A 27,719-nucleotide genomic window follows, 5' to 3' on the forward strand; every position below is an offset into this window, starting at 1 on the left:
GGGAAAAAATAGGGGGAAATTTGGGGAAAATTGGGGGAATTTTGGGAAAAAAAACGGGAATTTTGGGGAAAAATACCAGGAATTTTGGGATAAAAATTGGGAATTTTGGGGAAAATATTGGGAATTTGGGGGGAAATAGGGGGAGTTTTGGGGACAACATGGGGAATTTTGGGAAAAACACTGGGAATTTGGGGGGAAAAACGGGAATTTGGGGGGAAAAATACCAGGAATTTTGGGAAAAATAGGGGGAATTTTGGGAAAAATGCCGGGAATTTTGGGAAAAAATACCAGGAATTTTGGGGGAAAAATACCAGGAATTTTGGGAAAAAGAGGGAGAATTTTGGGGAAAAAAATTGGGAATTTTGGGGGAAATATACCAGGAATTTTGGGATAAAAAATCAGGAATTTTGGGGAAAAATACCAGGAATTTTGGGGAAAAGAGGGAGAATTTTGGGGAAAATATAGGGAATTTTTGGGAAAAAATAGGGGGAAATTTGGGGAAAATTGGGGGAATTTTGGGAAAAAAAATCGGGAATTTTGGGGAAAAATACCAGGAATTTTGGGATAAAAAATCGGGAATTTTGGGGAAAAATACCAGGAATTTTGGGGAAAATATTGGGAATTTTGGGGGGAAAATACTGGGAATTTGGGGGAAAATAGGGGGAGTTTTGGGGACAACATGGGGAATTTTGGGAAAAACACTGGGAATTTGGGGGGAAAATTGGGGGAATTTGGGGGGGAAATACCAGGAATTTTGGGAAAAATAGGGGGAATTTTGGGGAAAATATCAGGAATTTTGGGAAAAGTACCGGGAATTTTGGGAGAAATATCAAGAATTTTGGGGAAATACTGGGAATTATGGGGAAAAATACCGAGAAATTTGGGGAAAAAATGGGGAATTTTGGGAAAAAAAGACGGGAATTTTGGTGAAAAATCCCGGGAATTTTGGGAAAGCCACTGGGAATTTTGGGGAAAAATTGGGAATTTTGGGGGAAATACTGGGAATTTCAGGAAAACACCGGGAATTTTGGGAAAATTTGGCGAAATTTTGGGGGAAATACCAGGAATTTTGGGAAAAAAATGGGGAATTTTGGGAAAAAAAGACGGGAATTTTGGGGAAAAACACCCAGAATTTTGGGAATACCGTTGGGAATTCCGGGAATTTCAGAGCTGTGCCCGCTCCGGACGCTGTCGCTCTCCTACAATGCCCTGGGGCCACTGAAACTCCAGGAATATTGGGGATTTTGGGGGAAATCCCGGGAATTTTGGGGGGAAATATCAAGAATTTGGGGAAAAATACCAGGAAATTTGGGGAAAATAGGGGGAATTTTGGGGAAAAATACCAGGAATTTGGGGGGAAAAATTGGGAATTTTGGGAAAAATTCTGGGAATTTTGGGGAAAATAGGGGGAATTTTGGGGGAAATACCGGGAATTTTGGGGAAAAATATCAAGAATTTTGGGGGAAAATAGGGGGAATTTTGGGGAAAAATTCTGGGAATTTTGGGGAAAATAGGGGGAATTTTGGGGGAAATACCAGGAATTTGGGGGGAATTTTGGGAAAATATCAAAAATTTTGGGAAAAATAGGGGGAATTTTGGGAGAAATAGTGGGAATTTTGGGAAAATACCGGGAATTTTGGGGGAAAATACAGGAAATTTGGGGGGAAAATGGGGAATTTTGGGGAAAAAAATCACGGGAATTTTGGGAAAAATTCTGGGAATTTTTGGGAAAAATAGGGGGAATTTTGGGGAAAAAATTGGGAATTTGGGGGGAAATAACGGGAATTTTGGTGAAAAATCCCGGGAATTTTGGGGAAAACACCAGGAATTTTGGGGAAAAATTGGGGGAAATTTGGGAAGAAGTACCGGGAATTTTGGGAGAAATATCAAGAATTTTGGGGGAAATACTGGGAATTATGGGGAAAAATACCAGGAAATTTGGGAAAAAAATGGGGAATTTTGGGAAAAAAAGACGGGAATTTTGGTGAAAAATCCCAGGAATTTTGGGAAAGCCACTGGGAATTTTGGGGAAACATTGGGAATTTTGGGGGAAAAAATGGGAATTTTTGGGGAAATACTGGGAATTTCAGGAAAACACCGGGAATTTTGGGAAAATTTGGCGAAATTTTGGGGGAAATACCAGGAATTTTGGGGGAAAATAGGGGGAATTTTGGGGAAAACACCGTGATTTTGGGGAAAAACACCCAGAATTTTGGGAATACCGTTGGGAATTCCGGGAATTTCAGAGCTGTGCCCGCTCCGGACGCTGTCGCTCTCCTACAATGCCCTGGGGCCACTGAAACTCCAGGAATATTGGGAATTTTGGGGGAAATCCCGGGAATTTTGGGGAGAAATATCAAGAATTTGGGGGAAAATACCAGGAAATTTGGGATAAAAATTGGGAATTTTGGGATAAAATACTGGGAATTTTGAGAAAATAGGGGGAATTTGGGGGAAAATACTGGGAATTTTGGGGAAAATAGGGGGAGTTTTGGGGACAACATGGGGAATTTTGGGAAAAACACTGGGAATTTGGGGGGAAAAACGGGAATTTGGGGGGAAAAATACCAGGAATTTTGGGAAAAATAGGGGGAATTTTGGGAAAAATTCCGGGAATTTTGGGGAAAATAGTGGGAATTTTGGGGAAAATATCAGGAATTTTGGGAAAAGTACCAGGAATTTTGGGAGAAATATCAAGAATTTTGGGGGAAATACTGGGAATTATGGGGAAAAATACCAGGAAATTTGGGAAAAAAATGGGGAATTTTGGGGAAAAAAGACGGTAATTTTGGGGAAAAACACCCAGAATTTTGGGAATCCCGTTGGGAATTCCGGGAATTTCAGAGCTGTGCCCGCTCCGGACGCTGTCGCTCTCCTACAATGCCCTGGGGCCACTGAAACTCCAGGAATATTGGGGATTTGGGGGGAAATCCCGGGAATTTTGGGGGGAAATATCAAGAATTTGGGGAAAAATACCAGGAAATTTGGGGAAAATAGGGGGAATTTTGGGGAAAAATACCAGGAAATTTGGGGAAAATAGGGGGAATTTTGGGAAAAATACCAGGAATTTGGGGGAAAATAGGGGGAATTTTGGGGAAAATACCAGGAATTTGGGGGGAAAATTTGGGAATTTTGGGAAAAATATCAAGAATTTTGGGGAAAATGGGGGAAATTTGGGGAAAATTTCTGGGAATTTTGGGAAAAATAGGGGGAATTTTGGGGAAAATATCAGGAATTTTGGGAAAAGTACCAGGAATTTTGGGAGAAATATCAAGAATTTTGGGGGAAATGCTGGGAATTATGGGGAAAAATACCAGGAAATTTGGGAAAAAAATGGGGAATTTTGGGAAAAAAAGACGGGAATTTTGGGGAAAAATCCCGGGAATTTTGGGAAAGCCACTGGGAATTTTGGGGAAAAATTGGGAATTTTGGGGGAAAAAATGGGAATTTTTGGGGAAATACTGGGAATTTCAGGAAAACACCGGGAATTTTGGGAAAATTTGGCGAAATTTTGGGGGAAATACCAGGAATTTTGGGGGAATTTTGGGAAAATATCGAAAATTTTGGGAGAAATAGTGGGAATTTTGGGGAAAATAGTGGGAATTTTGGGAAAATACCGGGAATTTTGGGGGAAAATACAGGAAATTTGGGAAAAATTCTGGGAATTTTGGGAAAAATAGGGGGAATTTTGGGGGAAATAACGGGAATTTTGATGAAAAATCCCGGGAATTTTGGGGAAAACACCAGGAATTTTGGGGAAAAATAGGGGGAAATTTGGGAAGAAGTACCGGGAATTTTGGGAGAAATATCAAGAATTTTGGGGGAAATACTGGGAATTATGGGGAAAAATACCAGGAAATTTGGGAAAAAAGACGGGAATTTTGGGAAAAAAAGACGGGAATTTTGGGGAAAAACACCCAGAATTTTGGGAATCCCGTTGGGAATTCCGGGAATTTCAGAGCTGTGCCCGCTCCGGACGCTGTCGCTCTCCTACAATGCCCTGGGGCCACTGAAACTCCAGGAATATTGGGGATTTTGGGGGAAATCCCGGGAATTTTGGGGAGAAATATCAAGAATTTGGGGAAAAATACCAGGAAATTTGGGGAAAATAGGGGGAATTTTGGGGAAAATACCAGGAATTTGGGGGAAAAATAGAGGGAATTTTGGGAAAAATTCTGGGAATTTTGGGGAAAAAATGGGAATTTTGGGAAAAATAGGGGGAATTTTGGGAAAAATGCCAGGAATTTTGGGAAAAATAGGGGGAATTTTGGGAAAAATGCCAGGAATTTTGGGGATAAAAATTGGGAATTTTGGGATAAAATACTGGGAATTTTGAGAAAATAGGGGGAATTTTGGGGAAAATATTGGGAATTTTGGGGGGAAAATACTGGGAAATTTTGGGAAAAATAGGGGGAATTTTGGGAAAAATGCCTGGAATTTTGGGAAAAAGAGGGAGAATTTTGGGGAAAATATTGGGAATTTTTGGGAAAAAATAGGGGGAAATTTGGGGAAAATTGGGGGAATTTTGGGGAAAAAAACGGGAATTTTGGGGAAAAATACCAGGAATTTTGGGATAAAAATTGGGAATTTTGGGATAAAATACTGGGAATTTTGAGAAAATAGGGGGAATTTTGGGGAAAATACTGGGAATTTGGGGGAAAATAGGGGGAGTTTTGGGGACAACATGGGGAATTTTGGGAAAAAAAGACGGGAATTTGGGGGGAAAAACACCCAGAATTTTGGGAATACCGTTGGGAATTCCGGGAATTTCAGAGCTGTGCCCGCTCCGGACGCTGTCGCTCTCCTACAATGCCCTGGGGCCACTGAAACTCCAGGAATATTGGGGATTTTGGGGGAAATCCCGGGAATTTTGGGGAAAACACCGTAATTTTGGGGAAAAACACCCAGAATTTTGGGAATACCGTTGGGAATTCCGGGAATTTCAGAGCAGTGCCCGCTCCGGACGCTGTCGCTCTCCTACAATGCCCTGGCACCGGCGCTGGGGCGGCTCCTGCCGATGATCCCGGCCCGGAGCATCCGGAGCCTGGAGCTGGCGTCGGTCGGTGGCCACGGGGCCGGCGCCGGGACCATCGCCGGGGCCATCGCCGACTACCTGGAGCAGGTCCGGGATTTTCGGGATATTTGGGATGTTGGGGGGGATTTGGGATATGGGGGGATTTGGGATGTTCGGGATATTTGGGATATGGGGGGATTTGGGATGTTGGGATATTTGGGATGTTTGGGATATTTGGGATACGGGGGATTTGGGATGTTGGGATATTTGAGATGTTTGGGATATTTGGGATATGGGGGGATTTAGGATGTTTGGGATATTTGGGATATGGGGGGATTTGGGATATTTGGGACACGGGGGGATTTGGGATGTTTGGGATATTTGGGATACGGGGGGATTTGGGATATGGGGGGATTTGGGATGTTCGGGATATTTGGGATACGGGGGGATTTGGGATGTTTGGGATATTTGGGATATGGGAGGATTTGGGATATTTGGGATACGGGGGGATTTGGGATGCTGGGGGAATTTGGGATGTTTGGGATATTTGGGATACGGGGGGATTTGGGATGCTGGGGGAATTTGGGATGTTTGGGATATTTGGGACACGGGGGGATTTGGGATATTTGGGATATTTGGGACACGGGGGGATTTGGGATGTTTGGGATGTTTGGGATACGGGGGGATTTGGGATGCTGGGGGAATTTGGGATATTTGGGATGTTTGGGATACGGGGGGATTTGGGATGCTAGGGGAATTTGGGATGTTTGGGATATTTGGGATACGGGGGAATTTGGGATGTTTGGGATATTTGGGATATGGGAGGATTTGGGATATTTGGGATACTGGGGGATTTGGGATGTTGGGGATATTTGGGATATTTGGGGCACGGGGGGATTTGGGATGCTGGGGGAATTTGGGATGTTCGGGATATTTGGGACACGGGGGGATTTGGGATGTTGGGGACATTTGGGATATTTGGGATACGGGAGGATTTGGGGACATTTGGGATGTTGGGGGGATTTGGGGACATTTGGGGTGTTTTGGGGGATTTGGGATGTTGGGGACATGGGGGACATTCGGGATATTGGGGGGATTTGGTGACATTTGGGATACGGGGGGATTTGGGAACATTTGGGATACAGGGGGGATTTGGTGACATTTGGGATGTTGGGGGGATTTGGGGACATTTGGGATACGGGGGGGATTTGGGAACATTTGGGATACAGGGGGGATTCGGGGACATTTGGGATATTGGGGGGATTTGGGGACATTTGGGATACGGGGGGATTTGGTGACATTTGGGATGTTGGGGGGATTTGGGGGGATTTGGGATGTTGGGGGGATTTAGGGACATTTGGGATACGGGGGGGATTCAGGGACATTTGGGATGTTGGGGGATTTGGGATATTGGGGACATTCGGGATATGGGGGGGGGTTGGGGATATTCGGGATATGGGGGGATTTGGGATGTTGGGGGGATTTGGGGACATTTGGGATGTTGAGGGGATTTGGGACATTTGGGATGTTGGGGACATTGGGGACATTTGGGATATTGGGGGGATTTGGGGACATTTGTGGGGTACGGGGGGATTTGGGGACATTTGGGATTTTGGGGACGTTGGGAATGTTTGGGGACACTGGGGATGCTGGGGGGATTTAGGGACATTTGGGATGTTGGGGGGATTTTGGGACATTTGGGATGTTGGGGGGATTTGGGGACATTTGGGATGTTGGGGGGATTTGGGACATTTGGGATATTGGGGGATTTAGGGACATTTGGGATGTTGGGGGGATTTGGGATATTTGGGACATTCGGGATATGGGGGGGTTTGGGGATATTCGGGATACGGGGGGGATTTGGGATGTTGGGGGGATTTGGGGACATTTGGGAATTTTTGGGGGATTTGGGGACATTTGGGATGTTGAGGGTGTTTGGAGGGATTTGGGATGTTGGGGACATTTGGGATATTTGGGATACAGGGGGGATTTGGGATGTTGGGGGGACTTGGGGACATTTGGGGTGTTTTGGGGGATTTGGGGACATTTGTGGGGTACGGGGGGGATTTGGGGACATTTGGGATTTTGGGGATGTTGGGAATGTTTGGGGACATTTGGCATGTTGGGGGGATTTGGGGACATTTGGGATACGGGGGGGATTTGGGACATTTGGGATGTTGGGGGGATTTGGGGGGATTTGGGATGTTGGGGGGATTTAGGGACATTTGGGATACGGGGGGGATTCAGGGACATTTGGGATGTTGGGGGGATTTAGGGACATTTGGGATGTTGGGGGGATTTGGGATATTGGGGACATTTGGGATACGGGGGGGATTTGGGGACATTTGGGATATTGGGGGGGGGTTGGAATGGTGGGATTTGGGATGTTGGGGAACATTTGGGATATTGGGGGGATCTGGGGATATTTGGGATGTTGGGGGCATTTGGGGACATTGGGGATATGGGGGGATTTGGGGACATTTGGGATTTTGGGGATGTTGGGAATGTTTGGGGACATTTGGGATGTTGGGGGGATTTGGGGACATTCGGGGTCTTGGGGACATTGGGGGTGTTGGGAGGATTTGGGGTGTTTTGGGGGACATTGGGGATGCTGGGGGGATTTGGGGACATTGGGGATGTTGGGGGGATTTGGGACATTTGGGATATTGGGGGATTTAGGGACATTTGGGATGTTGGGGGGATTTGGGATATTGGGGACATTTGGGATACGGGGGGGATTTGGGGACATTTGGGATATTGGGGGGGTTTGGGATGTTGGGGGGATTTGGGGACATTTGGGATGTTGAGGGGATTTGGGACATTTGGGATGTTGGGGACATTTGGGATATTGGGGGGATTTGGGATGCGGGGGGGATTTGGGGACATTTGGGATTTTGGGGGACATCGGGGACACTCCGGGGACCTTGGGCACATCGGGGACTTGGTGGATACTGGGATTACTGGGAATATTTGGGATGTTGGGGACACTCCGGGGACATTGGGGACACCATTCCCGGTGCTATTCCTGGTGCCGTTCCCATTCCCTTTCCCATTCCCGTTCCTGGTGCCATTCCCGGTGCCATTCGTGGTGCCGGTGCCAATCCCGGTGCCATTCCCGGTGCCATTCCCAGTGTGCCATTCCCAGTGCCATTCCCATTCCCAGTGCCATTCCCGTTCCCATTCCCATTGCCGGTGCCGTTCCCGTTCCCATTCCCGGTCCCATTCCCGTTCCCATTCCCGGTGCCATTCCCGGTGCCATTCCCGGTCCCGTTCTCATTCCTGGTCCCGTTCCCATTCCCATTGCCGGTGCCGTTCCCGTTCCCATTCCTGGTCCCGTTCCCATTCCTGGTCCCATTCCCATTCCCAGTGCCATTCCCGTTCCCATTCCCGTTCCCAATCCCGGTGCCGTTCCCATTCCCGGTGCCATTCCCGTTCCCATTCCCGGTCCCGTTCCCATTCCCGGTCCCGTTCCCATTCCCATTCTCGGTGTCATTCCCATTCCCCATTCCCATTCCCGTTCCCATTCCCGTTCCCATTCCCATTCCCAGTGCCATTCCCCTTCCTGTTCCCATTCCCGTTCCCATTCCCGTTCCCGTTGCCATTCCCATTCCCATTCCCGTTCCCGGTCCCATTCCCATTCCCATTCCCATTCCCATTCCCGGTCCCGTTCTCATTCCCGTTCCCATTCCCGTTCCCATTCCCATTCCCGTTCCCATTCCCGTTCCCGTTCCCATTTCCAGTGCCATTCCTGGTGCCATTCCCGTTCCCATTCCCGTTCCCATTCCCATTCCCGTTCCCGTTCCCGTTCCCATTCCCCATTCCCATTCCCGTTCCCATTCCCGTTCCCGGTCCCATTCCCATTCCCATTCCCGTTCCCGTTCCCGTTCCCGTTCCCATTCCCGTTCCCATTCCCGTTCCCGTTCCCATTTCCGGTGCCATTCCTGGTGCCATTCCCATTCCCGTTCCCATTCCCGTTCGCATTCCCGTTCCCGTTCCCATTCCCGTTCCCATTCCCATTCCCGTTCCCGTTCCCATTCCCATTCCCATTCCCGTTCCCGGTCCCATTCCCATTCCCATTCCCGGTCCCGTTCTCATTCCCGTTCCCATTCCCGTTCCCATTCCCATTCCCGTTCCCATTCCCGTTCCCGTTCCCATTTCCAGTGCCATTCCTGGTGCCATTCCCATTCCCGTTCCCATTCCCGTTCCCATTCCCATTCCCGTTCCCATTCCCCATTCCCATTCCCGTTCCCATTCCCATTCCCGTTCCCGGTCCCATTCCCATTCCCGTTCCCATTCCCGTTCCCATTCCCGTTCCCGTTCCCATTTCCGGTGCCATTCCTGGTGCCATTCCCATTCCCGTTCCCATTCCCGTTCCCATTCCCATTCCCATTCCCCATTCCCGTTCCCATTCCCGTTCCCATTCCCGTTCCCGTTCCCATTTCCGGTGCCATTCCTGGTGCCATTCCCATTCCCGTTCCCATTCCCCATTCCCATTCCCATTCCCCATTCCCGTTCCCATTCCCCGTTCCCATTCCCATTCCCGTTCCCGTTCCCGTTCCCATTCCCATTCCCGTTCCCGTTCCCGTTCCCATTCCCGCTGTGCCCTCAGGACGGCTGTGCCCTCAGTCACCTCTCGCTGGCCGGGAACCACCTGGGGGACGGGGACATCCGGGAGGTGGCACGGTGAGGGCACGCCCGGGGCTCGGCCCTGGGGACACCCTGGGGACACCCAGGGCTCCTCCTTGGGGACATTGGGGACACTTTGGCGTCGTCCTTGGGGACCCCTTGGTGTCACTTTGGGGTCCTGGCAGGGGAATCCAGACCCTTCATCCCATGGGAACTCTGGGATTGATGGGAACGGCCCTGGGGACACCGGGAACCATTTGGGGACACTTTGGGGTCCTCCTTGGGGACACTTTGGGGTCATCCTTGGGGACACTTTGGGGACACTTTGGGGTCCTGGCAGGGGAATCCAGATCCTTCATCCCATGGGAACTCTGGGAATGCCGGGAACAGCCCTGGGGACACTGGGAACCATTTGGGGACACTTTGGGGTCCTCCTTGGGGACACTTTGGGGACACTTTGGGGTCATCCTTGGGGACATTTCGGGGTCCTCCTTGGGGGCTTCGGGGACACTTTGGGGTCCTGGCAGGGGAATCCGAACCCTTCATTCCATGGGAACTCTGGGATTGATGGGAACGGCCCTGGGGACACCGGGAACCATTTGGGGACACTTTGGGGTCATCCTTGGGGACACATTGGGGACACTTTGGGGTCATCCATGGGGACTTCGGGGTCACTTTGGGGTCCTGGCAGGGGAATCCAAATCCTTCATCCCATGGGAACTCTGGGATTGACGGGAACGGCCCTGGGGACACCAGGAACCATTTGGGGACACCTTGGGGTCCTCCTTGGGGACACTTTGGGGTCGTCCTTGGGGACCTTCCTGGGGTCACTTTGGGGTCCTGGCAGGGGAATCCAGACCCTTCATCCCATGGGAACTCTGGGATTGATGGGAACAGCCCTGGGGACACTGGGAACCATTTGGGGACACTTTGGGGTCATCCTTGGGGACACCTTGGGGACACTTTGGTGTCATCCTTGGGGACACTTTGGGGTCCTCCTTGGGGGCTTCGGGGACACTTTGGGGTCCTGGAAGGGGAATCCAAATCCTTCATCCCATGGGAACTCTGGGATTGATGGGAACGGCCCTGGGGACACCGGGAACCATTTGGGGACACTTTGGGGTCATCCTTGGGGACACCTTGGGGACACCTTGGGGTCATCCTTGGGGACACCTTGGGGACACTTTGGGGTCATCCTTGGGGACACCTTGGGGACACTTTGGGGTCCTGGCAGGGGAATCCAGACCCTTCATCCCATGGGAACTCTGGGATTGATGGGAACGGCCCTGGGGACACTGGGAACCATTTGGGGACACTTTGGGGTCCTCCTTGGGGACACTTTGGGGACACTTTGGGGTCATCCTTGGGGACACTTTGGGGTCCTCCTTGGGGACATCGGGGACACTTTGAGGTCCTGGCAGGGGAATCCGAACCCTTCATTCCATGGGAACTCTGGGATTGATGGGAACGGCCCTGGGGACACCGGGAACCATTTGGGGACACTTTGGGGTCCTCCTTGGGAACACCTCGGGGTCACCTTGGGGTCATCCTTGGGGACACCTTGGGGACACTTTGGGGTCGTCCTTGGGGACCTTCCTGGGGTCACTTTGGGGTCCTGGCAGGGGAATCCGGACCCTTCATCCCATGGGAACTCTGGGATTGATGGGAACGGCCCTGGGGACACCAGGAACCATTTGGGGACACTTTGGGGTCATCCTTGGGGACACCTTGGGGACACTTTGGTGTCATCCTTGGGGACACTTTGGGGTCCTCCTTGGGGGCTTCGGGGACACTTTGGGGTCCTGGCAGGGGAATCCAGATCCTTCATCCCATGGGAACTCTGGGAATGCCGGGAACAGCCCTGGGGACACTGGGAACCATTTGGGGACACTTTGGGGTCCTCCTTGGGGACACATTGGGGACACTTTGGGGTCATCCTTGGGGACACTTTGGGGTCCTCCTTGGGGACATCGGGGACACTTTGAGGTCCTGGCAGGGGAATCCGAACCCTTCATCCCATGGGAACTCTGGGATTGATGGGAACGGCCCTGGGGACACCAGGAACCATTTGGGGACACTTTGGGGTCGGCCTTGGGGACACATTGGGGACACTTTGGGCTCATCCTTGGGGGCTTCGGGGTCACTTTGGGGTCCTGGCAGGGGAATCCAGACCCTTCATCCCATGGGAACTCTGGGATTGACAGGAACGGCCCTGGGGACACCGGGAACCATTTGGGGACACCTTGGGGTCCTCCTTGGGGACACTGGGACCTTCCTGGGGACACTTTGGGGTCCTCCTTGGGGGCTTCGGGGACACTTTGGGGTCCTGGCAGGGGAATCCGGACCCTTCATCCCATGGGAACTCTGGGATTGACAGGAACGGCCCTGGGGACACTGGGAACCATTTGGGGACACTTTGGGGTCATCCTTGGGGACACCTTGGGGACACTTTGGTGTCATCCTTGGGGACACTTTGGGGTCCTCCTTGGGGGCTTCGGGGACACTTTGGGGTCCTGGCAGGGGAATCCAGATCCTTCATCCCATGGGAACTCTGGGAATGCCGGGAACAGCCCTGGGGACACTGGGAACCATTTGGGGACACTTTGGGGTCCTCCTTGGGGACACATTGGGGACACTTTGGGGTCATCCTTGGGGACACTTTGGGGTCCTCCTTGGGGACATCGGGGACACTTTGAGGTCCTGGCAGGGGAATCCGAACCCTTCATTCCATGGGAACTCTGGGATGGATGGGAACGGCCCTGGGGACACCGGGAACCATTTGGGGACACTTTGGGGTCATCCTTGGGGACCTTCCTGGGGACACTTTGGGCTCATCCTTGGGGACTCCTTGTGTCACTTTGGGGTCCTGGCAGGGGAATCCGGATCCTTCATCCCGTGGGAACTCTGGGATTGACGGGAACGGCCCTGGGGACACCGGGAACCATTTGGGGACACTTTGGGGTCATCCTTGGGAACACCTCGGGGTCACCTTGGGGTCATCCTTGGGGACACCTTGGGGACACTTTGGGGTCGTCCTTGGGGACATTGGGGACACTTTGGGGTCCTGGCAGGGGAATCCAGACCCTTCATCCCGTGGGTACTCTGGGATTGATGGGAACGGCCCTGGGGACACTGGGAACCATTTGGGGACACTTTGGGGTCCTCCTTGGGGACACTTTGGGGACACTTTGGGGTCATCCTTGGGGACACTTTGGGGTCCTCCCTGGGGACATCGGGGACACTTTGAGGTCCTGGCAGGGGAATCCGAACCCTTCATTCCATGGGAACTCTGGGATTGACGGGAACGGCCCTGGGGACACCGGGAACCATTTGGGGACACTTTGGGGTCATCTTTGGGGACACTGGGACCTTCCTGGGGACACTTTGGGGTCCTCCTTGGGGACACTTTGGGGTCGTCCTTGGGGACCTTCCTGGGGACACTTTGGGCTCATCCTTGGGGGCTTCGGGGACACTTTGGGGTCCTGGCAGGGGAATCCGGACCCTTCATCCCATGGGAACTCTGGGATTGATGGGAACGGCCCTGGGGACACCGGGAACCATTTGGGGACACCTTGGGGTCCTCCTTGGGGACACTTTGGGGTCGTCCTTGGGGACCATTTGGGGACACTTTGGGGTCATCCTTGAGGACCCCTTGTGTCACTTTGGGGTCCTGGCAGGGGAATCCGGACCCTTCATCCCATGGGAACTCTGGGATTGACAGGAACGGCCCTGGGGACACCGGGAACCATTTGGGGACACTTTGGGGACCTCCCTGGGGACACTTTGGGGACACTTTGGGGTCCTCCTTGGGGACACCGAGGGGACACTTTGGGGTCCTGGCAGGGGAATCCAGACCCTTCATCCCATGGGAACTCTGGGATGGATGGGAACGGCCCTGGGGACACCGAGGGGACTTTGGGGCCACTGAGAGGACTTTGGGGCCACCATGAGAACATTCGGGCCACCAAGAGGACTTTGGGGCCACCGAGGGGACTTTGGGGCCACCAAGAGAACTTAGGGGCCACGGAGGGGACTTTGGGGCCACCAAAAGGACTTTGGGGCCACTGAGGGGACTTCGGGGCACCACGAGGACCTTGGGGCCACCAAGAGAACTTAGGGGCCACCAAGGGGACATTGGGGCCACCAAGAGAACTTAGGAGCCACCAAGGGGACTTTGGGGCCACCATGAGGACTTTGGGGCCACTAAGAGGACCTTGGGGCCACCAAGAGAACTTAGGGGCCACCAAGAGGACCTTGGGGCCTCCGAGGGGACTTTGGGACCACCACGAGAACATTCGGGCCACTAAGGGGACTTCGGGGCCACCGAGGGGACCTTGGGGCCACTGAGGGGACCTTGGAGCCACCAAGAGAACTTAGGGGCCACCATGAGGACTTTGGGGCCACCACGAGGACATTGGGGCCACCAAGAGAACATTCGGGCCACCAAGGGGACATTGGGGCCACCAAGAGGACTTAGGGGCCACCAAGAGGACCTTGGGGCCACCAAGAGAACTTAGGGGCCACCACGAGAACTTAGGGGCCACCGAGGGGACTTTGGGACCACCACGAGAACATTCGGGCCACCAAGAGAACCTTGGGGCCACCAAGAGAACTTAGGGGCTACCAAGGGGACTTTGGGGCCACCAAGGGGACTTCGGGGCCACCAAGAGAACATTCGGGCCACCGAGGGGACCTTGGGGCCACCAAGAGGACTTCGGGGCCACCAAGAGGACCTTGGGGCCACCGAGGGGACCTTGGGGCCACCGAGGGGACCTTGGAGCCACCAAGAGAACTTAGGGGCCACCAAGGGGACATTGGGGCCACCAAGGGGACCTTGGAGCCACCAAGAGGACTTCGGGGCCACCACAAGGACATTGGGGCCACCAAGAGAACATTGGGGCCACCGAGGGGACTTAGGGGCCACCATGAGGACATTGGGGCCACTGAGGGGACTTTGGGGCCACCAAGAGAACTTAGGGGCCACCAAGAGAACTTAGGGGCCACCGAGGGGACTTCGGGGCCACTGAGGGGACTTTGGGGCCACCAAGGCGACATTGGGGCCACCAAGGGGACTTCGGGGCCACTGAGGGGACTTTGGGGCCACCAAGGCGACATTGGGGCCACCAAGAGAACATTCGGGCCACCGAGGGGACTTCAGGGCCACCGAGGGGGCCTTGGGGCCACCGAGGGGACTTTGGGACCACCGCGGTGGCCCCGGTGCCAGCCCCGGTTGCCCACTGGCCCAGGTCCCTGGCCCGCTGTCCCTCCCTGGTGTCCTTGGAGCTCTCGGCCAATGCCGGGATCGGCGCCGGATCCCTGCGGATCCTTCTGGAAGCGCTGGAAAAACGGAGCCGGGGCTTGGAATTCCTGAGCTTGGCAGGTGGGAATGGGGGTGGGGGAGGGGTGGGGCACCTCCCTGTGACGTCATCGGCGTCACCTCCCCCTCCACCCCCACCCGGAATTCCCAAAAATTCCCCAAAATTCCCAAAAATTCCCCGAATTCCCCCCGCAGGATGCGGAGTTCGGGATGTGGATGAGGCCACGTGGAGGCGGAGCACCGGGAAAATCCGGGATTTGCGGCTGCCCGGGAGGCGGCTCTGGAAGGGACCCTGAGGGGCAACTGGGATGGACTGGGAGCCACTGGTTTGGACTGGGAGGTTCCCAGTTGGATCCAGGAGCTCCCAGTTTGATCCAATAAATCCCAGTTGGATCCAATAAATCCCAGTTTGATCCAGCGACTCAGGAAAATCCAGGACGGGATTTGCGGCTGCCCGGGAGGCGGCTCTGGAAGGGACCATGAGGGGTAACTGGGATGGACTGGGAGCCACTGGTTTGGACTGGGAGGTTCCCAGTTTGATCCAGGAGTTCCCAGTTGGATCCAATAAATCCCAGTTTGATCCAGGAGTTCCCAGTTCGATCCAATAAATCCCAGTTTGACTCAATAAATTCCAGTTGAATCCAGTGGCTCCGGAAAATACAGGATGGGATTTGCAGCTCTCCGTGAGGGACTGGTCCAGACTGGTGTGAACTGGTTTGGACTGGGAGGTTCCCAGTTTGATCCAGCAGCTCCCAGTTCGATCCAATAAATCCCAGTCGGATCCAGCGGCTCCGGAAAATCCAGGACGGGATTTGCGGCTCTCCAAGCGCCACCTCTGGAAGAGCCCTGAGGGGACTGGGAGGGACTGGTTTGGACTGGGAGGTTCCCAGTTTGATCCAGGAGTTCCCAGTTTGATCCAGGACCTCCCAGTTCGATCCAATAAATCCCAGTTTGATCCAATAAATCCCAGTCAGATCCAGCAACTCCGGAAAATCCAGGACGGGATTTGCGGCTGCCCGGGAGGCGGCTCTGGAAGGGACCCTGAGGGGCAACTGGGATGGACTGGGAGCCACTGGTTTGGACTGGGAGGTTCCCAGTTTGATCCAGGAGCTCCCAGTTGGATCCAATAAATCCCAGTTCGATCCAATAAATCCCAGTTGGATCCAATAAATCCCAGTTCGAACCAATAAATCCCAGTCGGATCCAGCAGCTCCAGAAAATCCAGGACAGGATTTGCGGCTCTCCGTGAGGGACTGGTTTGGACTGGGAGGTTCCCAGTTTGATCCAAGAGTTCACAGTTGGATCCAGCGGCTCCCAGTTTGATCCAATAAATCCCAGTCGGATCCAGTGGCTCAGGAAAATCCAGGACGGGATTTGCGGCTCTCCAAGCGCCACCTCTGGAAGAGCCCTGAGGGGACTGGGAGGGACTGGTTTGGACTGGTTAGACTGGGAGGTTCCCAGTTTGATCCAGGAGTTCCCAGTTTGATCCAATAAATCCCAGTTCGATCCAATAAATCCCAGTTTGATCCAATAAATTCCAGTTGAATCCAGTGGCTCCAAAAAAATCCAGGACGGGATTTGTGGCTCTCCGTGAGTGACTGGGAGGGACTGGGAGGTTCCCAGTTTGACCCAGGAGTTCCCAGTTGGATCCAATAAATCCCAGTTTGATCCAATAAATCCCAGTTTGATCCAGCGGTTCCGGAAAAATCCAGGATGTGTGGCTCTCCATGAGGGACTGGTTTGGACTGGTTTGGACTGGGAGGTTCCCAGTTTGATCCAGGGGCTCCCAGTTCGATCCAATAAATCCCAGTCGGATCCAGCGGCTCCAGAAAAATCCAGGACGGGATTTGTGGCTCTCCGTGAGAGACTGGTTTGGACTGGTTTGGACTGGGAGGTTCCCAGTTTGATCCAGGAGCTCCCAGTTTGATCCGGGGGCTCCCAGTTTAATCCAGTAAATCCCAGTTGGATTCAGGATTTCGGTGATTTTGGGGATCCAGCGCTTCCCCTTTATTATCCCGAGGATCCAAACTGGTCTGAACTGGTTTGAACTGGTCTAGACTGGTCTGGACTGGTCTGATCTTGTTTGGACTGGTCTGGACTGGTCTGAACTGGGAATGGCTCCCAGTTTGATCCAGTAAATCCCAGTTTGATCCGGGATTTTTGGGTCCAGCACTTCCCATTTATTATCCCAAACTTCCAGCGCTCCCAGTCCAAACTGGTCGGAACTGCTCTGAACTGGTCTGAACTGGGAATGGCTCCCAGTTTGATCCAGTAAATCCCAGTTTGATCCAGTAAATCCCAGTTGGATCCAGGATTTCGGTGATTTTTGGGATCGGGCTCATCCTGTTCATTATCCCAAACTTCCAGCGCTCCCAGTCCAAACTGGTCTGAACTGGTCTGAACTGGTCTGACCTGGTTTGAACCGGTCTGAAATGGTCTGAACTGGTTTGAACTGGGAATGGCTCCCAGTTTGACCCAGTAAATCCCAGTTTGATCCAGGATTTCGGGGATTTTTGGGTCCAGCACTTCCCATTTATTATCCCAAACTTCCAGCGCTCCCAGTCCAAACTGGTCTGAACTGGTCTGACCTGGTTTGAACCGGTCTGAACTGGTCTGAGCTGGTTTGAACTGGGAATGGCTCCCAGTTTGATCCAGTAAATCCCAATTTGATCCAGTAAATCCCAGTTTGATCCAGGATTTCGGTGATTTTTGGGATCCAGCGCTTCCCCTTTATTATCCCAAGGATCCAAACTGGTCTGAACTGGTGTGACCAAGTCTGAACTGGTCTGAACTGGTCTGAACTGGTCTGAACTGGTTTGAACCAGTCTGAACTGGTCTGAACTGGTCTGAACTGGGAATGGCTCCCAGTTTGACCCAGTAAATCCCAGCTTAATCCAAGATTTCGGTGATTTTTGGGACCCAGCGCTTCCCATTTATTATCCCAAACTTCCAGCGCTCCCAGTCCAAACTGGTCTGAACTGGTCTGACCTGGTTTGAACAGGTCAGGACTGGTCTGAACTGGGTTGAACTGGGAATGGCTCCCAGTTTGATCCACTAAATCCCAGTTGGATCCAAGATTTTGGTGATTTTTGGGATCCAGCGCTTCCCCTTTATTATCCCAAACTTCCAGCACTCCCAGTCCAAACTGGTCTGAACTGGTCTGAACTGGTTTGAACTGGGAGGGACCAGTTTGAACTGGGAATGGCTCCCAGTTTGATCCAGTAAATCCCAGTTTGAGCCAGGATTTCGGTGACTTTTGGGATCCAGCGCTTCCCATTTATTATCCCGAGGATCCAAACCGGTCTGAACTGGTGTGACCCAGTCTGAACTGGTCTGAACTGGGAATGGCTCCCAGTTTGACCCAGTAAATCCCAGTTTAATCCAAGATTTCGGTGATTTTTGGGACCCAGCGCTTCCCATTTATTATCCCAAACCTCCAGCGCTCCCAGTCCAAACTGGTCTGAACTGGTCTTGACTGGTCTGACCTGGTTTGAACCGGTCTGAACTGGTCTGAACTGGGAATGGCTCCCAGTTTGACCCAGTAAATCCCAGTTTAATCCAAGATTTTGGTGATTTTTGGGTCCAGCACTTCCCATTTATTATCCCAAGCTTCCACTGCTCCCAGTCCAAACTGGTCTGAACTGGTCTGAACTGGTCTGACCTGGTTTGAACCAGTCAAGACTGGTCTGAACTGTTATGAACTGGGAATGGCTCCCAGTTTGACCCAGTATATCCCAGTTTAATCCAAGATTTCGGTGATTTTTGGGACCCAGCGCTTCCCATTTATTATCCCAAGTATCCAAACTGGTCTGAACTGGTCTGGACTGGTCTGAACTGGGAATGGCTCCCAGTTTGATCCAGTAAATCCCAGTTTGAGCCAGGATTTCGGTGATTTTTGGGACCCAGCACTTCCCATTTATTATCCCAAAGATCCAAACTGGTCTGAACTGGTGTGACCCAGTCTGAACTGGTCTGAACTGGGAATGGCTCCCAGTTTGACCCAGTAAATCCCAGGTTAATCCAAGATTTCGGTGATTTTTGGGACCCGGTGCTTCCCCTTTATTATCCCAAACTTCCAGCGCTCCCAGTCCAAACCGGTCTGAACTGGTCTGAACTGGTCTGAACTGGTTTGAACTGGGAATGGCTCCCAGTTTGATCCAGTAAATCCCAGTTGGATCCAGGATTTCGGGCATTTTTGGGATCGGGCTCATCCTGTTCATTATCCCAAACTTCCAGCGCTCCCAGTCCAAACCAGTCTGAACTGGTCTGGAGTGGTCTGGACTGGTTTGAACCGGTCCGGACTGGTCTGAACTGGGAATGGCTCCCAGTTTGATCCAGTAAATCCCAGTTGGATCCAGGATTTCGGGCATTTTTGGGATCGGGCTCATCCTGTTCATTATCCCAAACTTCCAGCGCTCCCAGTCTAAACTGGTCTGAACTGGTTTGAACTGGGAGGGACCAGTTTGAACTGGGAATGGCTCCCAGTTTGATCCAGTAAATCCCAGTTTAATCCAAGATTTCGGTGATTTTTGGGTCCAGCACTTCCCATTTATTATCCCAAACTTCCAGCGCTCCCAGTCCAAACTGGTCTGAACTGGTCTGAACTGGTTTGAACTGGGAGGGACCAGTTTGAACTGGGAATGGCTCCCAGTTTGATCCTGTAAATCCCAGTTTGAGCCAGGATTTCGGTGACTTTTGGGATCCAGCGCTTCCCATTTATTATCCCGAGGATCCAAACCGGTCTGAACTGGTGTGACCCAGTCTGAACTGGTCTGAACTGGGAATGGCTCCCAGTTTGACCCAGTAAATCCCAGTTTAATCCAAGATTTCGGTGAATTTTGGGACCCAGCGCTTCCCATTTATTATCCCAAAGATCCAAATTGATCTGGTGTGAACAGGTCTGAACTGGTTTGAACTGGTCTGGACTGGTTTGAACTGGTTTGGGCTGGTCTGAACTGGGAATAGCTCCCAATTCGATCCAGTAAATCCCAGTTTGATCCAGTAAATCCCAGTTGGACGCAGGATTTCGGGGATTTTTGGGATCGGGCTCATCCTGTTCATTATCCCAAACTTCCAGCGCTCCCAGTCCAAACCAGTCTGAACTGGTCTGAACTGGTCTGGAGTGGTCTGGACTGGTTTGAACTGGTCCGGACTGGTCTGAACTGGGAATGGCTCCCAGTTTGATCCAGTAAATCCCAGTTTAATCCAAGATTTCGGTGATTTTTGGGACCCAGCGCTTCCCATTTATTATCCCAAACCTCCAGCGCTCCCAGTCCAAACTGGTCTGAACTGGTCTTGACTGGTCTGACCTGGTTTGAACCGGTCTGAACTGGTCTGAACTGGGAATGGCTCCCAGTTTGACCCAGTAAATCCCAGTTTAATCCAAGATTTCGGTGATTTTTGGGACCCAGCACTTCCCATTTATTATCCCAAAGATCCAAACTGGTCTGAACTGGTTTGAACTGGTCTGGACTGGTTTGAACTGGTCTGGGCTGGTCTGAACTGGGAATAGCTCCCAATTCGATCCAGTAAATCCCAGTTTGATCCAGTAAATCCCAGTTTGAGCCAGGATTTCGGTGATTTTTGGGATCCAGCGCTTCCCATTTATTATCCCGAGGATCCAAACCGGTCTGAACTGGTGTGACCCAGTCTGAACTGGTCTGAACTGGGAATGGCTCCCAGTTTGACCCAGTAAATCCCAGTTTAATCCAAGATTTCGGTGATTTTTGGGTCCAGCACTTCCCATTTATTATCCCAAACTTCCAGCGCTCCCAGTCCAAACTGGTCTGAACTGGTCTGAACTGGTTTGAACTGGGTGGGACCAGTTTGAACTGGGAATGGCTCCCAGTTTGATCCAGTAAATCCCAGTTTGAGCCAGGATTTCGGTGATTTTTGGGACCCGGCGCTTCCCATTTATTATCCCAAAGATCCAAACTGGTCTGAACTGGTGTGACCCAGTCTGAACTGGTCTGAACTGGGAATGGCTCCCAGTTTGACCCAGTAAATCCCAGTTTAATCCAAGATTTCGGTGATTTTTGGGACCCAGCGCTTCCCATTTATTATCCCAAACCTCCAGCGCTCCCAGTCCAAACTGGTCTGAACTGGTCTTGACTGGTCTGACCTGGTTTGAACCGGTCTGAACTGGTCTGAACTTGGAATGGCTCCCAGTTTGACCCAGTAATTCCCAGTTTAATCCAAGATTTCGGTGATTTTTGGGACCCGGCGCTTCCCATTTATTATCCCAACAATCCAAACTGGTCTGAACTGGTCTTGACTGGTCTGACCTGGTTTGAACCGGTCTGAACTGGTCTGAACTGGGAATGGCTCCCAGTTTGACCCAGTAAATCCCAGTTTAATCCAAGATTTTGGTGATTTTTGGGTCCAGCACTTCCCATTTATTATCCCAAGCTTCCACTGCTCCCAGTCCAAACTGGTCTGAACTGGTCTGAACTGGTCTGACCTGGTTTGAACCAGTCAAGACTGGTCTGAACTGGGAATGGCTCCCAGTTTGACCCAGTAAATCCCAGCTTAATCCAAGATTTCGGTGATTTTTGGGACCCAGCGCTTCCCATTTATTATCCCAAACTTCCAGCGCTCCCAGTCCAAACTGGTCTGAACTGGTCTGACCTGGTTTGAACTGGGAGGGACTGGTCTGAACTGGGTTGAACTGGGAATGGCTCCCAGTTTGATCCACTAAATCCCAGTTGGATCCAAGATTTTGGTGATTTTTGGGACCCAGCGCTTCCCCTTTATTATCCCAAACTTCCAGCACTCCCAGTCCAAACTGGTCTGAACTGGTCTGAACTGGTTTGAACTGGGAGGGACCAGTTTGAACTGGGAATGGCTCCCAGTTTGATCCAGTAAATCCCAGTTTGAGCCAGGATTTCGGTGACTTTTGGGATCCAGCACTTCCCATTTATTATCCCGAGGATCCAAACCGGTCTGAACTGGTGTGACCCAGTCTGAACTGGTCTGAACTGGGAATGGCTCCCAGTTTGACCCAGTAAATCCCAGTTTAATCCAAGATTTCGGTGAATTTTGGGACCCAGCGCTTCCCATTTATTATCCCAAAGATCCAAATTGATCTGGTGTGAACAGGTCTGAACTGGTTTGAACTGGTCTGGACTAGTTTGAACTGGTTTGGGCTGGTCTGAACTGGGAATAGCTCCCAATTCGATCCAGTAAATCCCAGTTTGATCCAGTAAATCCCAGTTGGACGCAGGATTTCGGGGATTTTTGGGATCGGGCTCATCCTGTTCATTATCCCAAACTTCCAGCGCTCCCAGTCCAAACCAGTCTGAACTGGTCTGAACTGGTCTGGAGTGGTCTGGACTGGTTTGAACTGGTCCGGACTGGTCTGAACTGGGAATGGCTCCCAGTTTGATCCAGTAAATCCCAGTTTAATCCAAGATTTCGGTGATTTTTGGGACCCAGCGCTTCCCATTTATTATCCCAAACCTCCAGCGCTCCCAGTCCAAACTGGTCTGAACTGGTCTTGACTGGTCTGACCTGGTTTGAACCGGTCTGAACTGGTCTGAACTGGGAATGGCTCCCAGTTTGACCCAGTAAATCCCAGTTTAATCCAAGATTTCGGTGATTTTTGGGACCCAGCACTTCCCATTTATTATCCCAAAGATCCAAACTGGTCTGAACTGGTTTGAACTGGTCTGGACTGGTTTGAACTGGTCTGGGCTGGTCTGAACTGGGAATAGCTCCCAATTCGATCCAGTAAATCCCAGTTTGATCCAGTAAATCCCAGTTTGAGCCAGGATTTCGGTGATTTTTGGGATCCAGCACTTCCCATTTATTATCCCGAGGATCCAAACCGGTCTGAACTGGTGTGACCCAGTCTGAACTGGTCTGAACTGGGAATGGCTCCCAGTTTGACCCAGTAAATCCCAGTTTAATCCAAGATTTCGGTGATTTTTGGGACCCAGCGCTTCCCATTTATTATCCCAAACTTCCAGCGCTCCCAGTCCAACCTGGTCTGAACTGGTCTTGACTGGTCTGACCTGGTTTGAACCGGTCTGAACTGGTCTGAACTGGGAATGGCTCCCAGTTTGACCCAGTAAATCCCAGTTTAATCCAAGATTTCGGTGATTTTTGGGACCCAGCGCTTCCCATTTATTATCCCAAACCTCCAGCGCTCCCAGTCCAAACTGGTCTGAACTGGTCTGAACTGGTCTGACCTGGTTTGAACCGGTCTGAACTGGTCTGAACTGGGAATGGCTCCCAGTTTGACCCAGTAAATCCCAGTTTAATCCAAGATTTCGGTGATTTTTGGGACCCAGCGCTTCCCATTTATTATCCCAAAGATCCAAATTGATCTGGTGTGAACAGGTCTGAACTGGTTTGAACTGGTCTGGACTGGTTTGAACTGGTCTGGGCTGGTCTGAACTGGTTTGAACTGGGTGGGACCAGTTTGAACTGGGAATGGCTCCCAGTTTGATCCAGTAAATCCCAGTTTGAGCCAGGATTTCGGTGATTTTTGGGATCCAGCGCTTCCCATTTATTATCCCAAAGATCCAAACTGGTCTGAACTGGTGTGACCCAGTCTGAACTGGTCTGAACTGGGAATGGCTCCCAGTTTGACCCAGTAAATCCCAGTTTAATCCAAGATTTCGGTGATTTTTGGGACCCAGCGCTTCCCATTTATTATCCCAAACCTCCAGCGCTCCCAGTCCAAACTGGTCTGAACTGGTCTTGACTGGTCTGACCTGGTTTGAACCGGTCTGAACTGGTCTGAACTGGGAATGGCTCCCAGTTTGACCCAGTAAATCCCAGTTTAATCCAAGATTTCAGTGATTTTTGGGACCCAGCACTTCCCATTTATTATCCCAAAGATCCAAACTGGTCTGAACTGGTTTGAACTGGTCTGGACTGGTTTGAACTGGTCTGGGCTGGTCTGAACTGGGAATAGCTCCCAATTCGATCCAGTAAATCCCAGTTTGATCCAGTAAATCCCAGTTTGAGCCAGGATTTCGGTGATTTTTGGGATCCAGCGCTTCCCATTTATTATCCCAAAGATCCAAACTGGTCTGAACTGGTGTGACCCAGTCTGAACTGGTCTGAACTGGGAATGGCTCCCAGTTTGACCCAGTAAATCCCAGTTTAATCCAAGATTTCGGTGATTTTTGGGACCCAGCGCTTCCCATTTATTATCCCAAACCTCCAGCGCTCCCAGTCCAAACTGGTCTGAACTGGTCTTGACTGGTCTGACCTGGTTTGAACCGGTCTGAACTGGTCTGAACTGGGAATGGCTCCCAGTTTGACCCAGTAATTCCCAGTTTAATCCAAGATTTCGGTGATTTTTGGGACCCGGCGCTTCCCATTTATTATCCCAACAATCCAAACTGGTCTGAACTGGTCTTGACTGGTCTGACCTGGTTTGAACCGGTCTGAACTGGTCTGAACTGGGAATGGCTCCCAGTTTGACCCAGTAAATCCCAGTTTAATCCAAGATTTTGGTGATTTTTGGGTCCAGCACTTCCCATTTATTATCCCAAGCTTCCACTGCTCCCAGTCCAAACTGGTCTGAACTGGTCTGAACTGGTCTGACCTGGTTTGAACCAGTCAAGACTGGTCTGAACTGTTATGAACTGGGAATGGCTCCCAGTTTGACCCAGTATATCCCAGTTTAATCCAAGATTTCGGTGATTTTTGGGACCCAGCGCTTCCCATTTATTATCCCAAGTATCCAAACTGGTCTGAACTGGTCTGGACTGGTCTGAACTGGGAATGGCTCCCAGTTTGATCCAGTAAATCCCAGTTTGAGCCAGGATTTCGGTGATTTTTGGGACCCAGCACTTCCCATTTACTATCCCAAAGATCCAAACTGGTCTGAACTGGTGTGACCCAGTCTGAACTGGTCTGAACTGGGAATGGCTCCCAGTTTGACCCAGTAAATCCCAGGTTAATCCAAGATTTCGGTGATTTTTGGGACCCGGTGCTTCCCCTTTATTATCCCAAACTTCCAGCGCTCCCAGTCCAAACCGGTCTGAACTGGTCTGAACTGGTCTGAACTGGTTTGAACTGGGAATGGCTCCCAGTTTGATCCAGTAAATCCCAGTTGGATCCAGGATTTCGGGCATTTTTGGGATCGGGCTCATCCTGTTCATTATCCCAAACTTCCAGCGCTCCCAGTCCAAACCAGTCTGAACTGGTCTGGAGTGGTCTGGACTGGTTTGAACCGGTCCGGACTGGTCTGAACTGGGAATGGCTCCCAGTTTGATCCAGTAAATCCCAGTTGGATCCAGGATTTCGGGCATTTTTGGGATCGGGCTCATCCTGTTCATTATCCCAAACTTCCAGCGCTCCCAGTCTAAACTGGTCTGAACTGGTTTGAACTGGGAGGGACCAGTTTGAACTGGGAATGGCTCCCAGTTTGATCCTGTAAATCCCAGTTTGAGCCAGGATTTCGGTGACTTTTGGGATCCAGCGCTTCCCATTTATTATCCCGAGGATCCAAACCGGTCTGAACTGGTGTGACCCAGTCTGAACTGGTCTGAACTGGGAATGGCTCCCAGTTTGACCCAGTAAATCCCAGTTTAATCCAAGATTTCGGTGATTTTTGGGACCCAGCGCTTCCCATTTATTATCCCAAAGATCCAAATTGATCTGGTGTGAACAGGTCTGAACTGGTTTGAACTGGTCTGGACTGGTTTGAACTGGTTTGGGCTGGTCTGAACTGGGAATAGCTCCCAATTCGATCCAGTAAATCCCAGTTTGATCCAGTAAATCCCAGTTGGACGCAGGATTTCGGGGATTTTTGGGATCGGGCTCATCCTGTTCATTATCCCAAACTTCCAGCGCTCCCAGTCCAAACCAGTCTGAACTGGTCTGAACTGGTCTGGAGTGGTCTGGACTGGTTTGAACTGGTCCGGACTGGTCTGAACTGGGAATGGCTCCCAGTTTGATCCAGTAAATCCCAGTTTAATCCAAGATTTCGGTGATTTTTGGGACCCAGCGCTTCCCATTTATTATCCCAAACCTCCAGCGCTCCCAGTCCAAACTGGTCTGAACTGGTCTTGACTGGTCTGACCTGGTTTGAACCGGTCTGAACTGGTCTGAACTGGGAATGGCTCCCAGTTTGACCCAGTAAATCCCAGTTTAATCCAAGATTTCGGTGATTTTTGGGACCCAGCACTTCCCATTTATTATCCCAAAGATCCAAACTGGTCTGAACTGGTTTGAACTGGTCTGGACTGGTTTGAACTGGTCTGGGCTGGTCTGAACTGGGAATAGCTCCCAATTCGATCCAGTAAATCCCAGTTTGATCCAGTAAATCCCAGTTTGAGCCAGGATTTCGGTGATTTTTGGGATCCAGCGCTTCCCATTTATTATCCCGAGGATCCAAACCGGTCTGAACTGGTGTGACCCAGTCTGAACTGGTCTGAACTGGGAATGGCTCCCAGTTTGACCCAGTAAATCCCAGTTTAATCCAAGATTTCGGTGATTTTTGGGACCCAGCGCTTCCCATTTATTATCCCAAACTTCCAGCGCTCCCAGTCCAAACTGGTCTGAACTGGTCTTGACTGGTCTGACCTGGTTTGAACCGGTCTGAACTGGTCTGAACTGGGAATGGCTCCCAGTTTGACCCAGTAAATCCCAGTTTAATCCAAGATTTCGGTGATTTTTGGGTCCAGCACTTCCCATTTATTATCCCAAACTTCCAGCGCTCCCAGTCCAAACTGGTCTGAACTGGTCTGAACTGGTTTGAACTGGGTGGGACCAGTTTGAACTGGGAATGGCTCCCAGTTTGATCCAGTAAATCCCAGTTTGAGCCAGGATTTCGGTGATTTTTGGGATCCAGCGCTTCCCATTTATTATCCCAAAGATCCAAACTGGTCTGAACTGGTGTGACCCAGTCTGAACTGGTCTGAACTGGGAATGGCTCCCAGTTTGACCCAGTAAATCCCAGTTTAATCCAAGATTTCGGTGATTTTTGGGACCCAGCGCTTCCCATTTATTATCCCAAACCTCCAGCGCTCCCAGTCCAAACTGGTCTGAACTGGTCTTGACTGGTCTGACCTGGTTTGAACCGGTCTGAACTGGTCTGAACTTGGAATGGCTCCCAGTTTGACCCAGTAATTCCCAGTTTAATCCAAGATTTCGGTGATTTTTGGGACCCGGCGCTTCCCATTTATTATCCCAACAATCCAAACTGGTCTGAACTGGTCTTGACTGGTCTGACCTGGTTTGAACCGGTCTGAACTGGTCTGAACTGGGAATGGCTCCCAGTTTGACCCAGTAAATCCCAGTTTAATCCAAGATTTTGGTGATTTTTGGGTCCAGCACTTCCCATTTATTATCCCAAGCTTCCACTGCTCCCAGTCCAAACTGGTCTGAACTGGTCTGAACTGGTCTGACCTGGTTTGAACCAGTCAAGACTGGTCTGAACTGTTATGAACTGGGAATGGCTCCCAGTTTGACCCAGTATATCCCAGTTTAATCCAAGATTTCGGTGATTTTTGGGACCCAGCGCTTCCCATTTATTATCCCAAGTATCCAAACTGGTCTGAACTGGTCTGGACTGGTCTGAACTGGGAATGGCTCCCAGTTTGATCCAGTAAATCCCAGTTTGAGCCAGGATTTCGGTGATTTTTGGGACCCAGCACTTCCCATTTATTATCCCAAAGATCCAAACTGGTCTGACCTGGTTTGAACCGGTCTGAACTGGTCTGAACTGGGAATGGCTCCCAGTTTGACCCAGTAAATCCCAGTTTAATCCAAGATTTCGGTGATTTTTGGGACCCGGCGCTT

The 27,719-nt window shown here is 51.2% G+C and overlaps 1 protein-coding gene across 1 annotated transcript in view; it reads left to right on the forward strand.

Moving 5' to 3' along the window:
* Positions 1-16,452, forward strand: part of LOC138101222 (tonsoku-like protein) — a 29,515-nt gene extending 13,063 nt beyond the window's left edge. Inside the window, exons 7-10 of the mRNA XM_068999080.1 lie at positions 4,947-5,122; positions 9,624-9,697; positions 14,887-15,020; positions 15,153-16,452. Coding sequence (XP_068855181.1) covers positions 4,947-5,122; positions 9,624-9,697; positions 14,887-15,020; positions 15,153-15,253 — 485 coding nt within the window. The 3' untranslated portion in view covers positions 15,254-16,452. The remainder of the gene's footprint in view (positions 1-4,946; positions 5,123-9,623; positions 9,698-14,886; positions 15,021-15,152) is intronic.
* Positions 16,453-27,719: the final 11,267 nt, after the last annotated feature.

This window comes from Aphelocoma coerulescens, unplaced genomic scaffold (assembly GCF_041296385.1).
Source record: "Aphelocoma coerulescens isolate FSJ_1873_10779 unplaced genomic scaffold, UR_Acoe_1.0 HiC_scaffold_217, whole genome shotgun sequence".
Classification (NCBI taxonomy): Eukaryota; Metazoa; Chordata; class Aves; order Passeriformes; family Corvidae; genus Aphelocoma; species Aphelocoma coerulescens.